At 43.8% G+C, this 14,281-nt stretch overlaps 2 protein-coding genes across 10 annotated transcripts in view; one reads left to right on the forward strand and one right to left on the reverse strand.

Moving 5' to 3' along the window:
- The first annotated feature begins 1,348 nt into the window (after window positions 1–1,348).
- Window positions 1,349–12,182, forward strand: ankmy1 (ankyrin repeat and MYND domain containing 1). 9 transcript variants are annotated; one of them, XM_081708246.1, is made up of 19 exons: window positions 1,349–1,596; window positions 1,729–1,888; window positions 2,123–2,269; window positions 2,559–2,744; window positions 2,974–3,245; window positions 3,858–4,074; window positions 5,072–5,248; window positions 5,658–6,256; window positions 6,501–6,672; window positions 7,665–7,787; window positions 8,118–8,255; window positions 8,610–8,717; window positions 8,894–9,025; window positions 9,187–9,300; window positions 9,616–9,781; window positions 9,989–10,094; window positions 10,189–10,227; window positions 10,360–10,514; window positions 11,767–12,182. In XM_081708246.1, exons 2-19 carry the CDS (start codon window positions 1,730–1,732, stop codon window positions 11,931–11,933), a joined length of 3,177 nt encoding a protein of 1,058 aa, XP_081564372.1. In that variant the 5' UTR covers window positions 1,349–1,596; window position 1,729; the 3' UTR covers window positions 11,934–12,182. The 9 variants fall into 9 exon arrangements, with proteins under 9 accessions (XP_081564372.1, XP_026861300.2, XP_081564374.1 ...); XM_027005499.3 differs by having other exon boundaries at window positions 6,507–6,672; window positions 7,665–7,805; XM_027005498.3 differs by having other exon boundaries at window positions 1,350–1,596; window positions 7,665–7,805.
- gpc1a (glypican 1a) overlaps window positions 11,913–14,281 on the reverse strand; it is a 23,775-nt gene continuing 21,406 nt past the window's right edge. Inside the window, exons 8-9 of the mRNA XM_027005504.3 lie at window positions 14,252–14,281; window positions 11,913–13,878 (exon numbers count right to left, since the gene is read on the reverse strand). The exon at window positions 14,252–14,281 is cut by the window's right edge and continues 146 nt beyond it. Coding sequence (XP_026861305.2) covers window positions 13,670–13,878; window positions 14,252–14,281 — 239 coding nt within the window. The 3' untranslated portion in view covers window positions 11,913–13,669. The remainder of the gene's footprint in view (window positions 13,879–14,251) is intronic.

Below are 14,281 nucleotides of genomic sequence, written 5' to 3' on the forward strand. Positions count from 1 at the left end.
GATAATGATCCCAAACACACCAGCAAGTGGGCAACATCCTGGTTCCAGACCAACGAGATTGATGTTATGAAGTGGCCAGCCCAATCCCCAGACCTCAATCCGATTGAGAATTTGCGGAGTGTCATCAAAAATGCTGCTTTTGATGCAAAACCAAAGAATACAGAAGAACTGTTGAATGTAGTCCAGTCAGCTTGGGCTGAAATATGTTTGCAGGTGTCAGATGTTAGGTGACTCTATGCCACACAGATGTAAAGCAGTTATCAGAAATAAAGGTTATACAACTAAATATTAGTTCAGTGATCAACAGAACAGCTAAATCTGTAAACAACTTTCAGTTTATACTGTAAATATTTGAGTTTGTAAATGAAAATGAAGACACTGCTATTTTTTTTAACAGCCCATAATTCTTTTTTCTTTTCTTTTTTTATTTTCAGTTTAAAAATTGATATTTCGTTCATGTTTTCATTTGGAATTGAACGTGTAGTGCTCCCAGTGCTTTTGTGTATATGGAAATAAATGCTATTATGAGGATTGAGCTTTTTCTCAGTTGTTTCAAACACACTATTGTGCTATTATTTTGCACATAGCTGTATATTGACTAAAAGTATTTAGTTTGCTTACAGACCAAAATATATGTTGGATAAATATGATATCTACATTTGAACTACGTTCATTTTTGGCAGGAATACATACATATTTAGTGTCGGAGTGAATCGTCTAAGCGGCTGTACAGTAGTTAGGATGGACATATTGAGATGCACGTCATTGACCTACAAAATATTCACAGAGGATATTAACTAATGCTTCATATAAACGTTAAAATGTTTTCCAGAAATCCGGCTTTGTCTGTTAACAATGATTATTCACCGAGACAAAATATTGTGCCCTTGGGTAACGAATGTTTCAAAAGGTCTCTCTCTATACTTTTATGACCTTCTTAGCAAAACAAACAAGAAATGAGCAAAAACAGCTTACATAATAGCCTATATTTATGTCTCAAATATAAAAACATCAGCGGGAAAGGTAAAAGAATAACAATTTAGCAGGGCTGCTTTGCAACGGCAGATCTTGTCTTCGCCCGCCTGTATACCCGCAGCTATCAAATGACAGCATCAAAACCTGCACACGTTTAGGGACAGTATTTATTCTTGTTCTGGTAGCTGTGAAAGTACCGAGGAATAATTAAGTACGAATTCTTTGAAATACTTACGTGAATGATCAGCTTCACTAGATTAGTCAAAGTTATTGGACAACAGAGAGAGAGAGAGAGAGAGAGAGAGAGAGAGGGGGGTGGCTGGGAAGTCTGAAGTCTCAGTTGCTAAGTTGCATGTCGCTGTAACTTGGAAACAACAAGGTTACTTGAAACACACGTCTGGGATGAATGTTTACATTTGTTTTAGTCAGTGATGCCGACTGTTTAGTCGGCGTCGACTCGAGTTAACTAGAAGAGCAGACGTCTTTACGTGTGTTAAGTACCGTTAAGGAACAGTTTACGGCCCGGAGACCAGAACACAGCAGAGAGCGCGGCTCACGCACGAGATGGGCAAAGGCCCTATCGGGCACGTGTTTCGTCAAAATAAAACTACGGTTGTCAAGGTAACGAAGTTAAGTTGCGCGTAAAACAGCCGTGGAAATGTCTTTTTTGAAAACCTATACTGGTAAAAACAGAAATGTCTTTTGAAGTCGTTCGCTCAGTATGCAAAATGTCAATACGCTTGGTTTTGCTAGAATGACGTTGCCCCGACCCACGAGCGTTAGGAGCGGTTTATGTGTCAACCAGAGAAACGGACGCGGGATCCAGGAGTGGCCGGACGGATCCAAATATGAAGGAGAATTCGTCAACGGTTTGAAACAAGGCGCCGGTGTCTTCACATGGCCAAACGGAGAGGTAGACCATCCAAAGCAATGGTGGTTAATCTGTGATTTGTTGGTCTACTGTTTGCCTTCATTAGTCATTGTCAAATACATGTCGTGTGTCAGCGACTGAATGACGTTGAATTAAGACCAATATTATGTTTGCAAACCAGGATTTCATGCAGATTGCTGAGGTACAAATGCTTAGTACAAAACTGTATTCACGACCTGTTCTTCCGCATGGTGACTAAACGTGTTTATGGGCTAGTTTTATGAAGGCTCCTTCTACAAGGATTATCGCCACGGATGTGGAACGTACTCATGGCCAGATGGCGGACAATTCACGGGAAAGTTTTATCTAAATCGTAAGGAAGGCTACGGGCTCCAGCGGTTCCACGATGGAACTACCTTCCAGGTAAAACCACAGCTTGTGGAATACCTGGTAAATAATCATTATACGACACGATAATTAAAGGTTAAATTGTGTAACCCGTTGTTTTTTATGTGTGTGATTATACGTTGTGATTTTTCTGATCGTGGATCGTTTATTAAATCGTTTTAATCCAGTCCTGCATCTAACTTTTATAGCTTTGGATTTTGACGAGTTTGCGAGAGCTAGCTACATAACGCATCCGTTGTCTGTGTTGCGAGGGACTCGTAAATGTCCCCTGTGTTAATTCTTGTGTTAATTCCTCTCTACTCAGGGTCTACACCACGCTGACGAGCGCTTCGGACCTGGAGTGACCACATACCTGGATGGGCGGCAGGACGTGGGTCTATGGTACAGGCACTGGCTATTGCGTCTGCCCACCTGCGTGGGTGAAGGTTTCACCCTGAGAGATTTTCCTGAGTACATGGCCCTGGTCCCAAAGCAGCAGCTTCAGACCCAGGTTGGGACGGCTTCAGCATTTCACTCTTCACTGCCACAATGATTAAATTCAATTAAAATTAAATAACATTAAAAGTTCTTGGAATGAAATCATAAAAGTAAAATCGCACATCACACCCTGCTAAATTTGTGCCATTACGTGATTGTGATATTTCTATTCGATGCTTTCAGACTATTACATTTCAAATTATGTTTTCTTCTGCCGTGCACCTCTTTACACCCAAACCCAGGTATTCGCTCAAGCTTCCCCAACACAAAGCAGGAGAGTCAACTCCATGGCTCCCCCTTGGGATTGCGGCCCACCGCTGCAGCAGGACGAGTGGTTCGTCCTGCCCCCAGGCATCGAGAGCTACTCTACTGACTCGGACCACCTGCCGACTCCTCAGAGCCGGCGGCAGGAGCTTGACCTCCTGTTCTTCGGCAGGGGTGATATCCACATGCCCTCGTTCTCTGATGACCCGCCTCTTCAGCAGCAAATGGAAGCCCACATCCACACCCACAGGTCAGCAGCACAACAGGGGCTCTTCTGCTAATGATGACACTACAGCTTTGGGAATGCACTATATACACAGTGACATCCAACAATGGCAATTCTCTGTATACAGAGGTAGGACTGAACTGTATGGGCTGAATGCTATATTGTGATTATATATGCTTTGTAGTATATGCATGAATATAATTCATTTGACATGGGTAACAATTGGTCTTCATTATTTTGTCGAAAGATGACTTGCCTTTGTTGGATCAGGTGAATGGAATGATTTGCACACACAGAGCACTAACCCCGTGGGTCACTCACACCACTGGTCACTTCTCCCACAGAGCAGACATGCTAGAGAGCACTCCCACATACTCCTTTACATAACAGCCTCCTGAGGTTTGGAAACTGTAAAAGACAATATTGTAGTAATGATTAACAAATGTGTATTTGTTGTTAAAAAGTTAGTTCATGTTTAAGTGTGAAGGCATGCAGAATGCCCAGACCTTTTTACACTAATACATTTCAAATAATGATTTTCTGTGTCCTGTACTTACCTACACACAAAGTGCACAGTGCTCATTTTAGTCTATCATGTGTAAATGTTCCCAACCATGTCTCTCTCTTTTGCTGTAGATTTGAGGCAGAGGGGCTGGATTGGGATGTTGCTGCCGTACTGGCTATGAACAGGGAGGGGTTTGGACCCAAGGGCCCTGTGGAGCGCACATCAGAAAAGCTCCTCAGAGCAGCATCCCTTGGTCTCTACCAGAATGTTTATGACATTTTGTTCGATGGGAAAGTCCACCCTGATGTGGCTGATGCAAGAGGATGCACTGCCCTTCTTGCAGCCACGGTAAGACTCGCACTGTAAGAGTGGCTTGGTAAGACTCGCACTGTAAGAGTGGCTTGGTAAGACTCGCACTGTAAGAGTGGCTTGGTAAGACTCGCACTGTAAGAGTGGCTTCATAAGACTCGCACTGTAAGAGTGGCTTGGTAAGACTCGCACTGTAAGAGTGGCTTGGTAAGACTCGCACTGTAAGAGTGGCTTCATAAGACTCGCACTGTAAGAGTGGCTTCATAAGACTCGCACTGTAAGAGTGGCTTGGTAAGACTCGCACTGTAAGACTTTCACTGAAGGGCTCGCTTTGTAAGACTTGCACTCTAAGACTCGCTTGCTAAGACTCGCAGTGTAAGATTTGTACTGTACAGCTCATGGAACTTAACATATTTTACCAAAAGACTTGCAGTGTTGGGCACCAATAATATGGTATGTTGGTTGTAGTGATAATGTAATTTAAGGTAAAGTGGTCATAGTTCATGATGGGAAACTTGTCTAGTGACCAGATATGAAATGTAAAAGTAGCTTCTTCTTGCTTCTCTGACTTGAATAGACTAGATTTTGTGTAACGTGTACTGTAGATGGACCAGTGTAGGGATACAGAAATACTACTTAATAATAATAATGAAAAGTTTATATGTTTCAGTTTCACCTCACATTGTTGTTTAAACTAACCTAGGCATGGTAGACAAAGCACTGTTCATTTTAGAGTTCACTGTGTAGTTTTAAAGCAAAAATTGGGAAAATGTATATCTATTATGCATTTTTTACATACGATATTAAAATATTTCACCAGCAGATGGCAGCACTTGTATTACTCTTTGTTCATTGACACCCCCCCCCCCACACACACACACACATACACATTTGGAACAATGAGATATGCACATCTGTGATTTCCCTCCAACATGTCAGAGAGTGGGACGTGTGATATCCATGATCTTTATTTAATAACCTATTTGTGTTGTATACGTACTATAAGACAGAAAATAATGCATTCATTGCTGTACAGGTGAGTTGTCATGACGATGTGATCCACTTGCTACTGGACAGTGGGGCTGATGTGAATATGGTGAATGAGGAGGGCATGTCTGCTCTGGCGGCGAGCTGCGTCCTCTACTACCCGTTCCATTCTCTGCATGAGACAGTAGCTGAGAAGGTGTCTCAGCGAGACGCTCTGAAACCAGAGGTAGGCCACCGAAAGCCAGGACTGCAGCCTTTTATGCAGTAATGTGACGATGACCTTCGGCCTTTGTTTGCCAGCTCTGCAGGAACTCTGCACTGCGTAATGCTTTCTTTGTTCAAATACACATTAAGCTGAAAAGCGTAATGGCTGAATGGCTTGGTAATACACTCAGAAAAACATGATGTGTCTATGAAAGCAGACAGTACAGGTATACTGCAGAAACAGTCACAATGCAGGTATATTACAGAAGCAGGCACAGTACAGGTATAATACGGAATCAGACACAGTGCAGGTATTCTGCAGAACCAGGCTTTGGAGTCCCTGGCTCAGACACTATGTTGCAGTACTGTTAAGCTACATTCGTCACAATAAATGTTTGTTTTTGACAAACGTGCTTTTGCTTGCTCTGCAGATCAAGGCCTCCTCAACCATGGAGAACAGCCCACAGCAGAAGGCTGCTGGCCCCCTGACAGAAAGTCCTGGAAATGACAGTGATCGAAAACTGTTCCTTACAGACAGCCTGTTCGTGACTGAACAAGTGGAGCGAGTTCCTTCAGGCGAAAGTGTGGGCTGCGCCGAGGACGTTCCAGGCCATGCGGAGGAACGCAAAAGGCCCAGTGAGAGAGAGAAAGCCCCGTGGGCTGGGAATGGGGAGGCAGCAGAGCTTGAGCTCCTGGAGGAGGTGCGGTCCATTCAGCTCCTGAATATCCATGGGAATATCCATGTGGGTGTTCAAGCAAAGGGCGAGGAGGAAGATTACAGAAGATCTGTGGAAGATCACGTGGATCTGGAAGCGGAGGAGACAGACTGGAGAAATGGAGGCAGAGCTGCACCAGAGACCATCTACGACTCACCTCGCTCCGTGGTCAGCTCCGTGGTCAACTCTGTGGTCAGCTCTGTGGTCACTGAGGACCTCATGCAACAGATGGCTGAGGTTCCATGCCACAAGGACAAGGATTCGACAACAGAACCCCAGGAAACGGTCCACAAGATGCCAGTCATGTTGCCTTTGTGAGTCTTTGATGTTGGTTGAAGCACTTTGAGATGATGTGCTTACAAATAGTGTACCTACACACAGGCTTTCTATAGATCCAAGGATATTTTAGGATTGTAGTGTAGTAAGTATCTTTTGACTTGTTCATTAAGATATGTAACATGCATTAACAATAAATACTGTTTTGGAAATTAGCCTTGGACATGTAGCACACATGGTTTCCCACGGCTCGTGTTCTCTTGCGTGGTGGTTGCCCACCAGGCACAGGTGCCAATGGACCACCATGCAGCTGCTGCTGACGAGAGGGGCAGATCCTAACGCCTCCAGCGTTCCCATGCCAGTCATCTTCCTGGCTATCAAAGCAGGCCACACCGAGGGCGTGCAAAGACTGCTGGAGAGTGGCGCACGCACGGACATGCCCTTACCCACCCAGGTGAGGCCCACCCCAGCCCGCTCCTGCAGAACAGTTCCTGGCCCCGGCCTGTCATGCCGGCCTGGTAAATTCAGCCACCTCAGTGAGATGGGTACAGTTTCTTGGATTTGTGCTAGCACTGAATTCGGAGAGTATGGATGAACAACCTTCCTCTACCTCCAAGCTAAGATTAGTCAGACTTGATCTACTCTGGCACATTCTGAATTCGTAGTTCGGTTACTGTGCTGATGTGTGTCAGGCAGGGCTTGGGTGTTCTGTTTGGCTGTATTCCACTGAAAGATGTGAGAGTGACAGTGAAGTGTAGGAAGGGGCCATTTGCTACGCTTTTCTCATATTTTATGTTTTTCCTTTGCTGTCCACTTACATGTGGCTTTTTGTACCAAAAAGAGTCATCATTCATTTTTACACGAGCATTTTTATTCCTTAGAATTAAACAGACTGTTACTGCGCCTTTAGGTCAATTATAAGATCACTGAAGAAGATTCCAGTGTGAGTAACTACAGCTAAATACCATAAATGTAAATGTAGCTACAGCTACAGCGTACTGCCGAGGTGGTCAGAGTTGCAGTGAAGTACAGTGAAGGTTTCCAGAAAAACATGACATTTCGAACAGTGTCCTTCTTCAACTGAGCAAGCAAAGATGCATTAAGATAAATGAGCTCTGTTCTTATTGGCTGCCTTGTATTGTACCGCATTCAAAAAGCACTCAGAGCTGAAACACTGTGTAAGTGGGTGGGGCTAAACTGCTGTAGCCTGAACAGGATGTAATGAGGTTGTCAGAGAAACGGTGATTTCAAAATAATAGGTTGTTTTTGCATCTTGGATTCGATATATGGACTGTGGGAGTGAACAGTGTTTTCTTTTTAATTTAAACAATATTTACATATTACTGAAAAATAATTCTTCAGTAAATCAAGGGAAATTCCGTTCTCCATGATGAGGGCCCTTTTAATACCACTAACAGCTCCTGTCCTTGTGTTTGTTTACCGTAGCGGAAGGGTCTGTACCCGCTCCATGTGGCAGCTGGCCTGCCTGGGCCCAAGGGTCCCAAGATCACCGAGCTGCTTCTGCTTGCTGCTGCAGACCCCGATGTCAAAGCCCAGGATGCCGGCGAAGTGTGTGAGCTGGACGAGGTCCGAGCTGCAGAGGCTGCCTCACACATGGCTCTTTTTCCCTTAGCTGAGCACCAAGTGGGGCATGTGAATAACATGAAAACAAGTTAACGAATTATTGACTTTTAGCATGTCTGTCTTACTGCACTCAAACCTAATGTGACTGATGGCTTTTTTTTCTGGTGGGGGGAACTGCACAAATGCAGTTTCTAAGAAACAAGTTTATAAATGCTAATCTGATTTGTGAATGCTACTTTCTGTAACTAAAAAGTAATAACTGTACACTTAAGGAAAAGCTGATCCCATCTGAACTGACTGTGCATTTGCGCACAGAGCATGGCAGATGTCCAGGATGGCTCCTCCCTCGGTTCTGCAAGCCCCGCCTGCTTTTCCACGGTCATCTTGACAACGCCTGAGGATGGTGGGAGGACCCCACTCCACGTGGCCTGTCAGAGAGAAAGCGACTATATGGTAAGCACAGATACCTCACTGAAGCATTCACTCCTGCTGTGTGTGTGTGTGTGTGTGTTTACTGTATAATAACATACGTACACTATGCCACATCCTTTAATTCTTCTTCTGTAAACATAACTAAACAGAAAATGGAAACATAACTGTCATAAGTGATGGAAATATATTTGCGTTAACGTGTGAGTGCAATATTGACCTAATCTGTACATTGCATCGTTGAGCCAGACATGCAAATAAAGAAGTTTGTTGACTATAAGGGTATATGAACACACACAATGGTTTGTGCTTTGTTTTGAATAGTGCTGTGTGTGTGTGTGTGTGTGTGTGTGTGTGTGTGAATGCTCTGTTCCGTAGAATGCCAGAGATGTGGTCTCCATCCTCCTTACCCACAAGGCAAGTACCATCCATCTGTGGAGCGGCCATTCCCCCCTCTCTCTGGCCATTGCCAGCGGCAACGACCTTGTGAGTGACCTTGAATACAAGTTTGAATTTTTTTTTTTGTATAGTAAAATAAATCAAAAATAATCTGATTCCAAAACCCCCCTTTATTCATGTATCATCCACCATGGTGTGATGTTAACCCTGCTCCCCCCCCCCCGTTCACCCCCTGGGTAAACCCTCCATGGAACGGTCCTCAGGCTGTGGACGAGCTCCTGGCTGCCAGAGCCGACCCCAACCTACCCCTCTCCCGACACATAGGCAGCGCCCTGTGCGCAGCTGCTACCCTCAGCTATGACCGCGGACACCTGGCACAAAGCAGGATCAAACTGGTACCCCTGCACCATCCTCATCTAATGTACAGTTCTACCTAATGTGAATATAAATAAAATCATGCAACCTACGAACCAGTCTGGGCCAGTACCGAACAGAACCGGTCGTGGTGTTGAATACGAGCTCAGATCGGGCTTTTTTCCCATTTCTTGCCGTTCAGGTTGAGAAGCTGATCAAGGCTGGTGCCAATATCCTGATGCCTGTGGTGGTCGGCGAGGGCCGCAGGTGTGCCATCGGGACAGCGCTGGATTATGCCCATTACTTTTTTAACCAGGTACTACAGCAGATGTTCCTCACCCTCACATCACCCGCTCCACCCGGTTCGCCACCCTCAGACTTGCTGGGATCTCAGTGGTCACTGCTTGGCTGTGACCCAGCTGGTCATAAGTATAATTGCAGCTTATCTCTACTGATATAATGGTCTTGTGCAGGTCCCTGTAGTGGGTTCAACGAGGGCATGAGGACCATGAACATTGTAAACAAGTAAACCAGTCTCTAATCAAAATGTGGACCAGTGGTCTTTGAATGACTTTTTTCCTCCTTGTTGTCTACTGTAAAATGTGAGCCTCCAGCTGTGTTCTCTGTTCAGGACTGGCGCATAGCTCGTGCCCCGTACCATGCACTGAACCAGTTCCAGCGGCAGACTTACAACGCCCGCCGTCAACTGCTTGGCATGATGGGAGATCTTCTGAGGCTGGCTGCCGTTGGCATGGAGACACAACGCTTGAAAGCTGAGCAGAGCCAGGGTATACACAGTAAGTAACCAAGAGACTGTACCAGTGCACTTGCAATTAAAAGTCAGCATGACTTTGTGTGTTTGTGTGCGTGTGTGTGCGTGTGCGTGTGTGATTGTGTATGTGTGTGCGTGTTTGTGTGCGTGTGTGTACATGCGTGTGTGTGCATGCGTGTGTGTGCATGCGTGTGTGTGTGTGTGTGTGTGTGTGTGTGTGTGGTGGCGCCAGGTGTTGGTCCAAAAGAGAAGTTTGTGTTTACTGGGACAGGAGCAACACCTCCTGGAAACCAAGTGGGAGTCACTGACACATCATCTCCGACTGAGTCTCATCTGAGGTCCACGCCAACACGCAGACATGCTCAATAACGCACAGTTACTGTTGAAAGAGCTGAAGTACACAACTACACGGTTATTTCCTCCATCCTGCAGGTCTGGGACCGAAAGCGAGACAGGGACTATGATTGTGAGGTAAGAGCCCACTTAGTTAAACAGGAAACGCATCACCAGCGGGGCTTTGGGCCTCGTCTGAGGTAGTCCTTCATTGAGCACGTTGGTGTGTGTGCGTGCGTGCGTGCGTGTGTGTGTGTGTGTCTCTTTCAGGAAACCCCCGTTTAAGTACTGCTACCAGTGTGGCCGCTCCATCTGGGTGGTGCTGACACCCTGTAGCCGCTGCCATGAGGTGTTTTACTGCAGTAAGACGTGTAAGATGAAGTCATGGAGCGAGCGTCACAGAGAGGAGTGCCTCCGTGTGCCAGGTTGGAAGGGTGCTGTGCCTCTCAAACACTAGCCCCCCTCTTACAGCTGCCGCCTGGCAAATATCTCACTCCCCATCCTTCCAGGAGGGGACAAGAAATCCCAGAAACTATGACCAGGGTTTACCTGAAGTCTTAAAGCCAAGTGTAACGGTGGGTTGGGCGAGAGGAGTTTCTTTTCTGTTGGCTTAATAACAAAGTTACATCTGTTTAACGTATTTTCCACCTCTTGCTCAGCCATGTGTCCAGTTGGGGCCAATAGTATATGATTGACAAGATAAAAAAAGCTACTCACTGTACCTTTTAATAACTATATAAACTCCCATAACAGCATAACGGCTTTCTTGCAGCTTTAGACTTCTTTATGTGGAAATATGTTATTCATAAATCTGTGAATTGGTACATCGGAGAAATAGATTTTGATTTGAAAAAGGCCTGCTGTGAGATGAAAATATTGTGAAATTTGAGCTCCTCAGCTTGTTTCTGAAGGCTCTGCTTTTTAGAATTCATTACTCAGCTAAGTGTAGGTCAAGGTAATACTGCTGCAAATGCAACCAGGCAGTTCCTAGTGTCAGAGATCAGGGACCTTTGACCCATGGCTCAGCCCCAGAGAAGCGGTTATGTGTGGTTTTGTTGAGGGTGGGCACTGAGGTTGGTGCACACGCTATGCAGGACTCCAACCAAAAACATTCGCAGTCAACATACAAACATGGCGAGTGAAAGCACAACAGTTGGCATTCAATCCTCTAACGTCCTGAGAGAAAGAATATGTTGGCTGGCAAAGACCCACAGCACAGAAAACTGTGGCCTTGCATGTGTGTGTGTGTGTGTGTGTGTGTGTGTTATTTGAATATTTTCTGCAAGTTGGTAAAGTGCAGATTGCTGTTCAGTGAGGCTTTATGAGCATCAGTGACGCTTGCCGAGCACACGCTGAAGAGATTAGAGAAAACGTTGCTATTACAGAAGAGGCGCATTCACCAGCGATGGCAGAGTCAGGGGGAGGCATTAAAGATAGGACAACTTAAAGACCTGATGGAGCCCCACACACCTGTGTGCGCTGAGTTCTGTCACTGTGCAAAGATGAGCTCTCTACAGCCTGTGGATAAAGTGCTAAAATATAATAAAGTTCTAAAAGTCCTCCGGTCAGGGTGGGTGGGCCAAAAAAAAAAAGATTTAATCTTTAATTAACCACCAACAGTACTTTTTGAGACAGAATGAAGCCTTTAATTGTTTGTTTGGCTTTTTGCCTTCCCAGGGACTGGACAGACCAGGTACAGCTCTGGGATCCGTCTACAACCTTTTTCAGAGAAAAGTTCCCAAAAAGGCAGAGATTTCCAGGTCAAGACGGACAGGGAATACTCAAGCACGCCAGCAACACATAGCCATCGCCATGACCCCGAAGAAAATTACAGTTTTATTTGAGATGTGATACAAAGACCATGTACATTGAGATAAACAGTCTTAATTAAATATCAGCAAATGTCAGCAATATCAGAAGTCTGTAAAAGAGGGCAGCAAACCTGTGATTTGAATAGTTTTGGGATTTAAAAAAAAAAGATTTGGTGATGACATTAGAATTGCCTTTTTTGTGTTTTTGTGTTTTATCGTTTTATGACTTACATTCATGTGCACACCACATTAAAAAGTCCATTGGCAAATCTGAAATATAAATAGTGTGCAGTAGCTCTTTTTTCAAGAAAGTATAACAGTAAGGGCATCACTGATTAAACAAAAGTTATCTTTGAAAGTGATATCAGTGACTAACAAAGCGAATGAGACATTGTAACATTGATAAACTCTTTCTTTACAGTAAAAAAACATTCACAAACCCATCAATGTTGAAATGCAAGTCGGATGTAAACGTTATCAAAAACATCCTCCCTGTGATGTGCTGAAGTAAATGTGCTCGGGAATCTTTGCCACAAACATCTGATAAAACACGTGAGAAAAGGGTTTGCAATCGACCCTTAACATTCAATCACTGGGATCAGTGTTTGTTAGCCACATTATGTGCATTTCATTGACTACAAATGACTTAAGTACAAAGTCTGTAACTGAACAAAGAACATTTATCATTTGACGCATTTTGTCTGTTGACATTCAACAAGCTGACATTCAACGTGAGTAGTACATTTTTATTTTAAACGTCCTCCCTATCAAACTAAATGAGGTCTTTGGATGATTCGGATTCTAGTAGGTAGAAAATCAATTGCAAGCTGAGTCTACTCTGATGTTCTGACACCAGAGGATCTTATTTTGACAGTGACTTTCTCTGTAAATGCTGAAATGTAGTCCTTAAGAATCAAATCCAACATGTTGAAATCTAGCCTGCAGCTGCGATCGTATTGCAAGAGCTTTTATGACACAATTATCTCAATCCGTGAAAATTCTTGCAAACATCTGCTTTATAAAATGTTTCAGCGAAGTCGTTAGCAATTGCCTCTTCAAGACTGAAGCATGCACACAGATTTGACCCAAAATTATGCCTTCTTTTTCATTTTTAATGCATTTACTTTAACATATATTTCTTGTTTTGCATTTTTGTCTACCAGTAAGTGAAATCTATAGCAAAATGACAGAATCATGTATCACCGATGGTACTTTGTACTAATTATTATATATCAATTGGGATTAAGGGATTATTGTTTTTTTGCTCTGGAATTGTTGTCTAATCTTCCCTTAAAGGCATTTCCCAGCATCCAGATTATTATTTTGTCAAGTGCTCAAAAAACAATAACAAATATTGTTTACAAATAACCTGTACAAATCAAGCATTGTGAAATGAGACACATTAGCTTGTGATTGCTTGTGTCTTGCTTAAGAACCTTAAGAACCATGTGTACCATTACAAAAAAAAAAACACCAATCGTCTCTAAGATCTCACCTTTGTTTGATATTCAAATTTACAGAAAACAATTTTGATACACAAAAATCCAATCTAAATATCGACATACATTTAAAAAAAAAAAAAACATTAAAAAAAGAAGAGTTTTTGAGATCCTTCCCTCTGAGTTAAAAGGTCCATTCGTTCACTGACTTTCCTTTTGGCAATTTTGTTAGCTCACTACGTGTTTTGTTTAGTTTTTTCCTCAACCCCACCTTTTCCATGCACTCCTACCCTGAGTCCCCTGGTCCAGTTTGGCAGGACTCCGTTTCCATTACCGTCTCAGTAGAAAGCTGAGCAGCAACAAGAAGACTAAGGAGACGCAGGGCCGAAGCCGACTTCCAGAACCTTTCACCCTTTTGTTCTCTGGGCCGTAGGCGTCGAGTTTGGGCGTGTCCAGTTTTGGCCCAAAGACCGGTGGCCTGCCTCGCACACAGAACTTTTCACTGCACATGCCGCTTCCTGAACCGCTGATGTCATCACCTAAAGGCATCATGAGAAGAGGAGAAAATGACAGAACGTCTGATGGCTGCGTTCAAGTAGGGTGAGTGGGGAAAATTAATGCTGGCAGGTAATGATTTTAAGATAATGATCCATTACTGCCAAGGATATGAACGATATCAACCCCACTCAAGAATTAAAATATAATAAAATAAACATTTTAATGTACACAACTATCAAAGCTTAACCTTACTGCAAAGAAATACCAAAAAGGCAAAGTATGTGAGAAAAATACATAGAAAGCATAATTAATATTTTGTGCTTCAAGTTGGGATACAGCAAAATTACAGACTTTCTGGGCTCCCCAGGCGTCAGGCTGCCCTGCTGAATTTTTCGTGCTCTAAAACTCTCCTACTTGTGTCCTGGAAATCCACATCGTTGCCAT

Source organism: Electrophorus electricus, chromosome 26, assembly GCF_041902795.1.
Source record: "Electrophorus electricus isolate QZ-2024a chromosome 26, ASM4190279v1, whole genome shotgun sequence".
NCBI lineage: Eukaryota > Metazoa > Chordata > Actinopteri > Gymnotiformes > Gymnotidae > Electrophorus > Electrophorus electricus.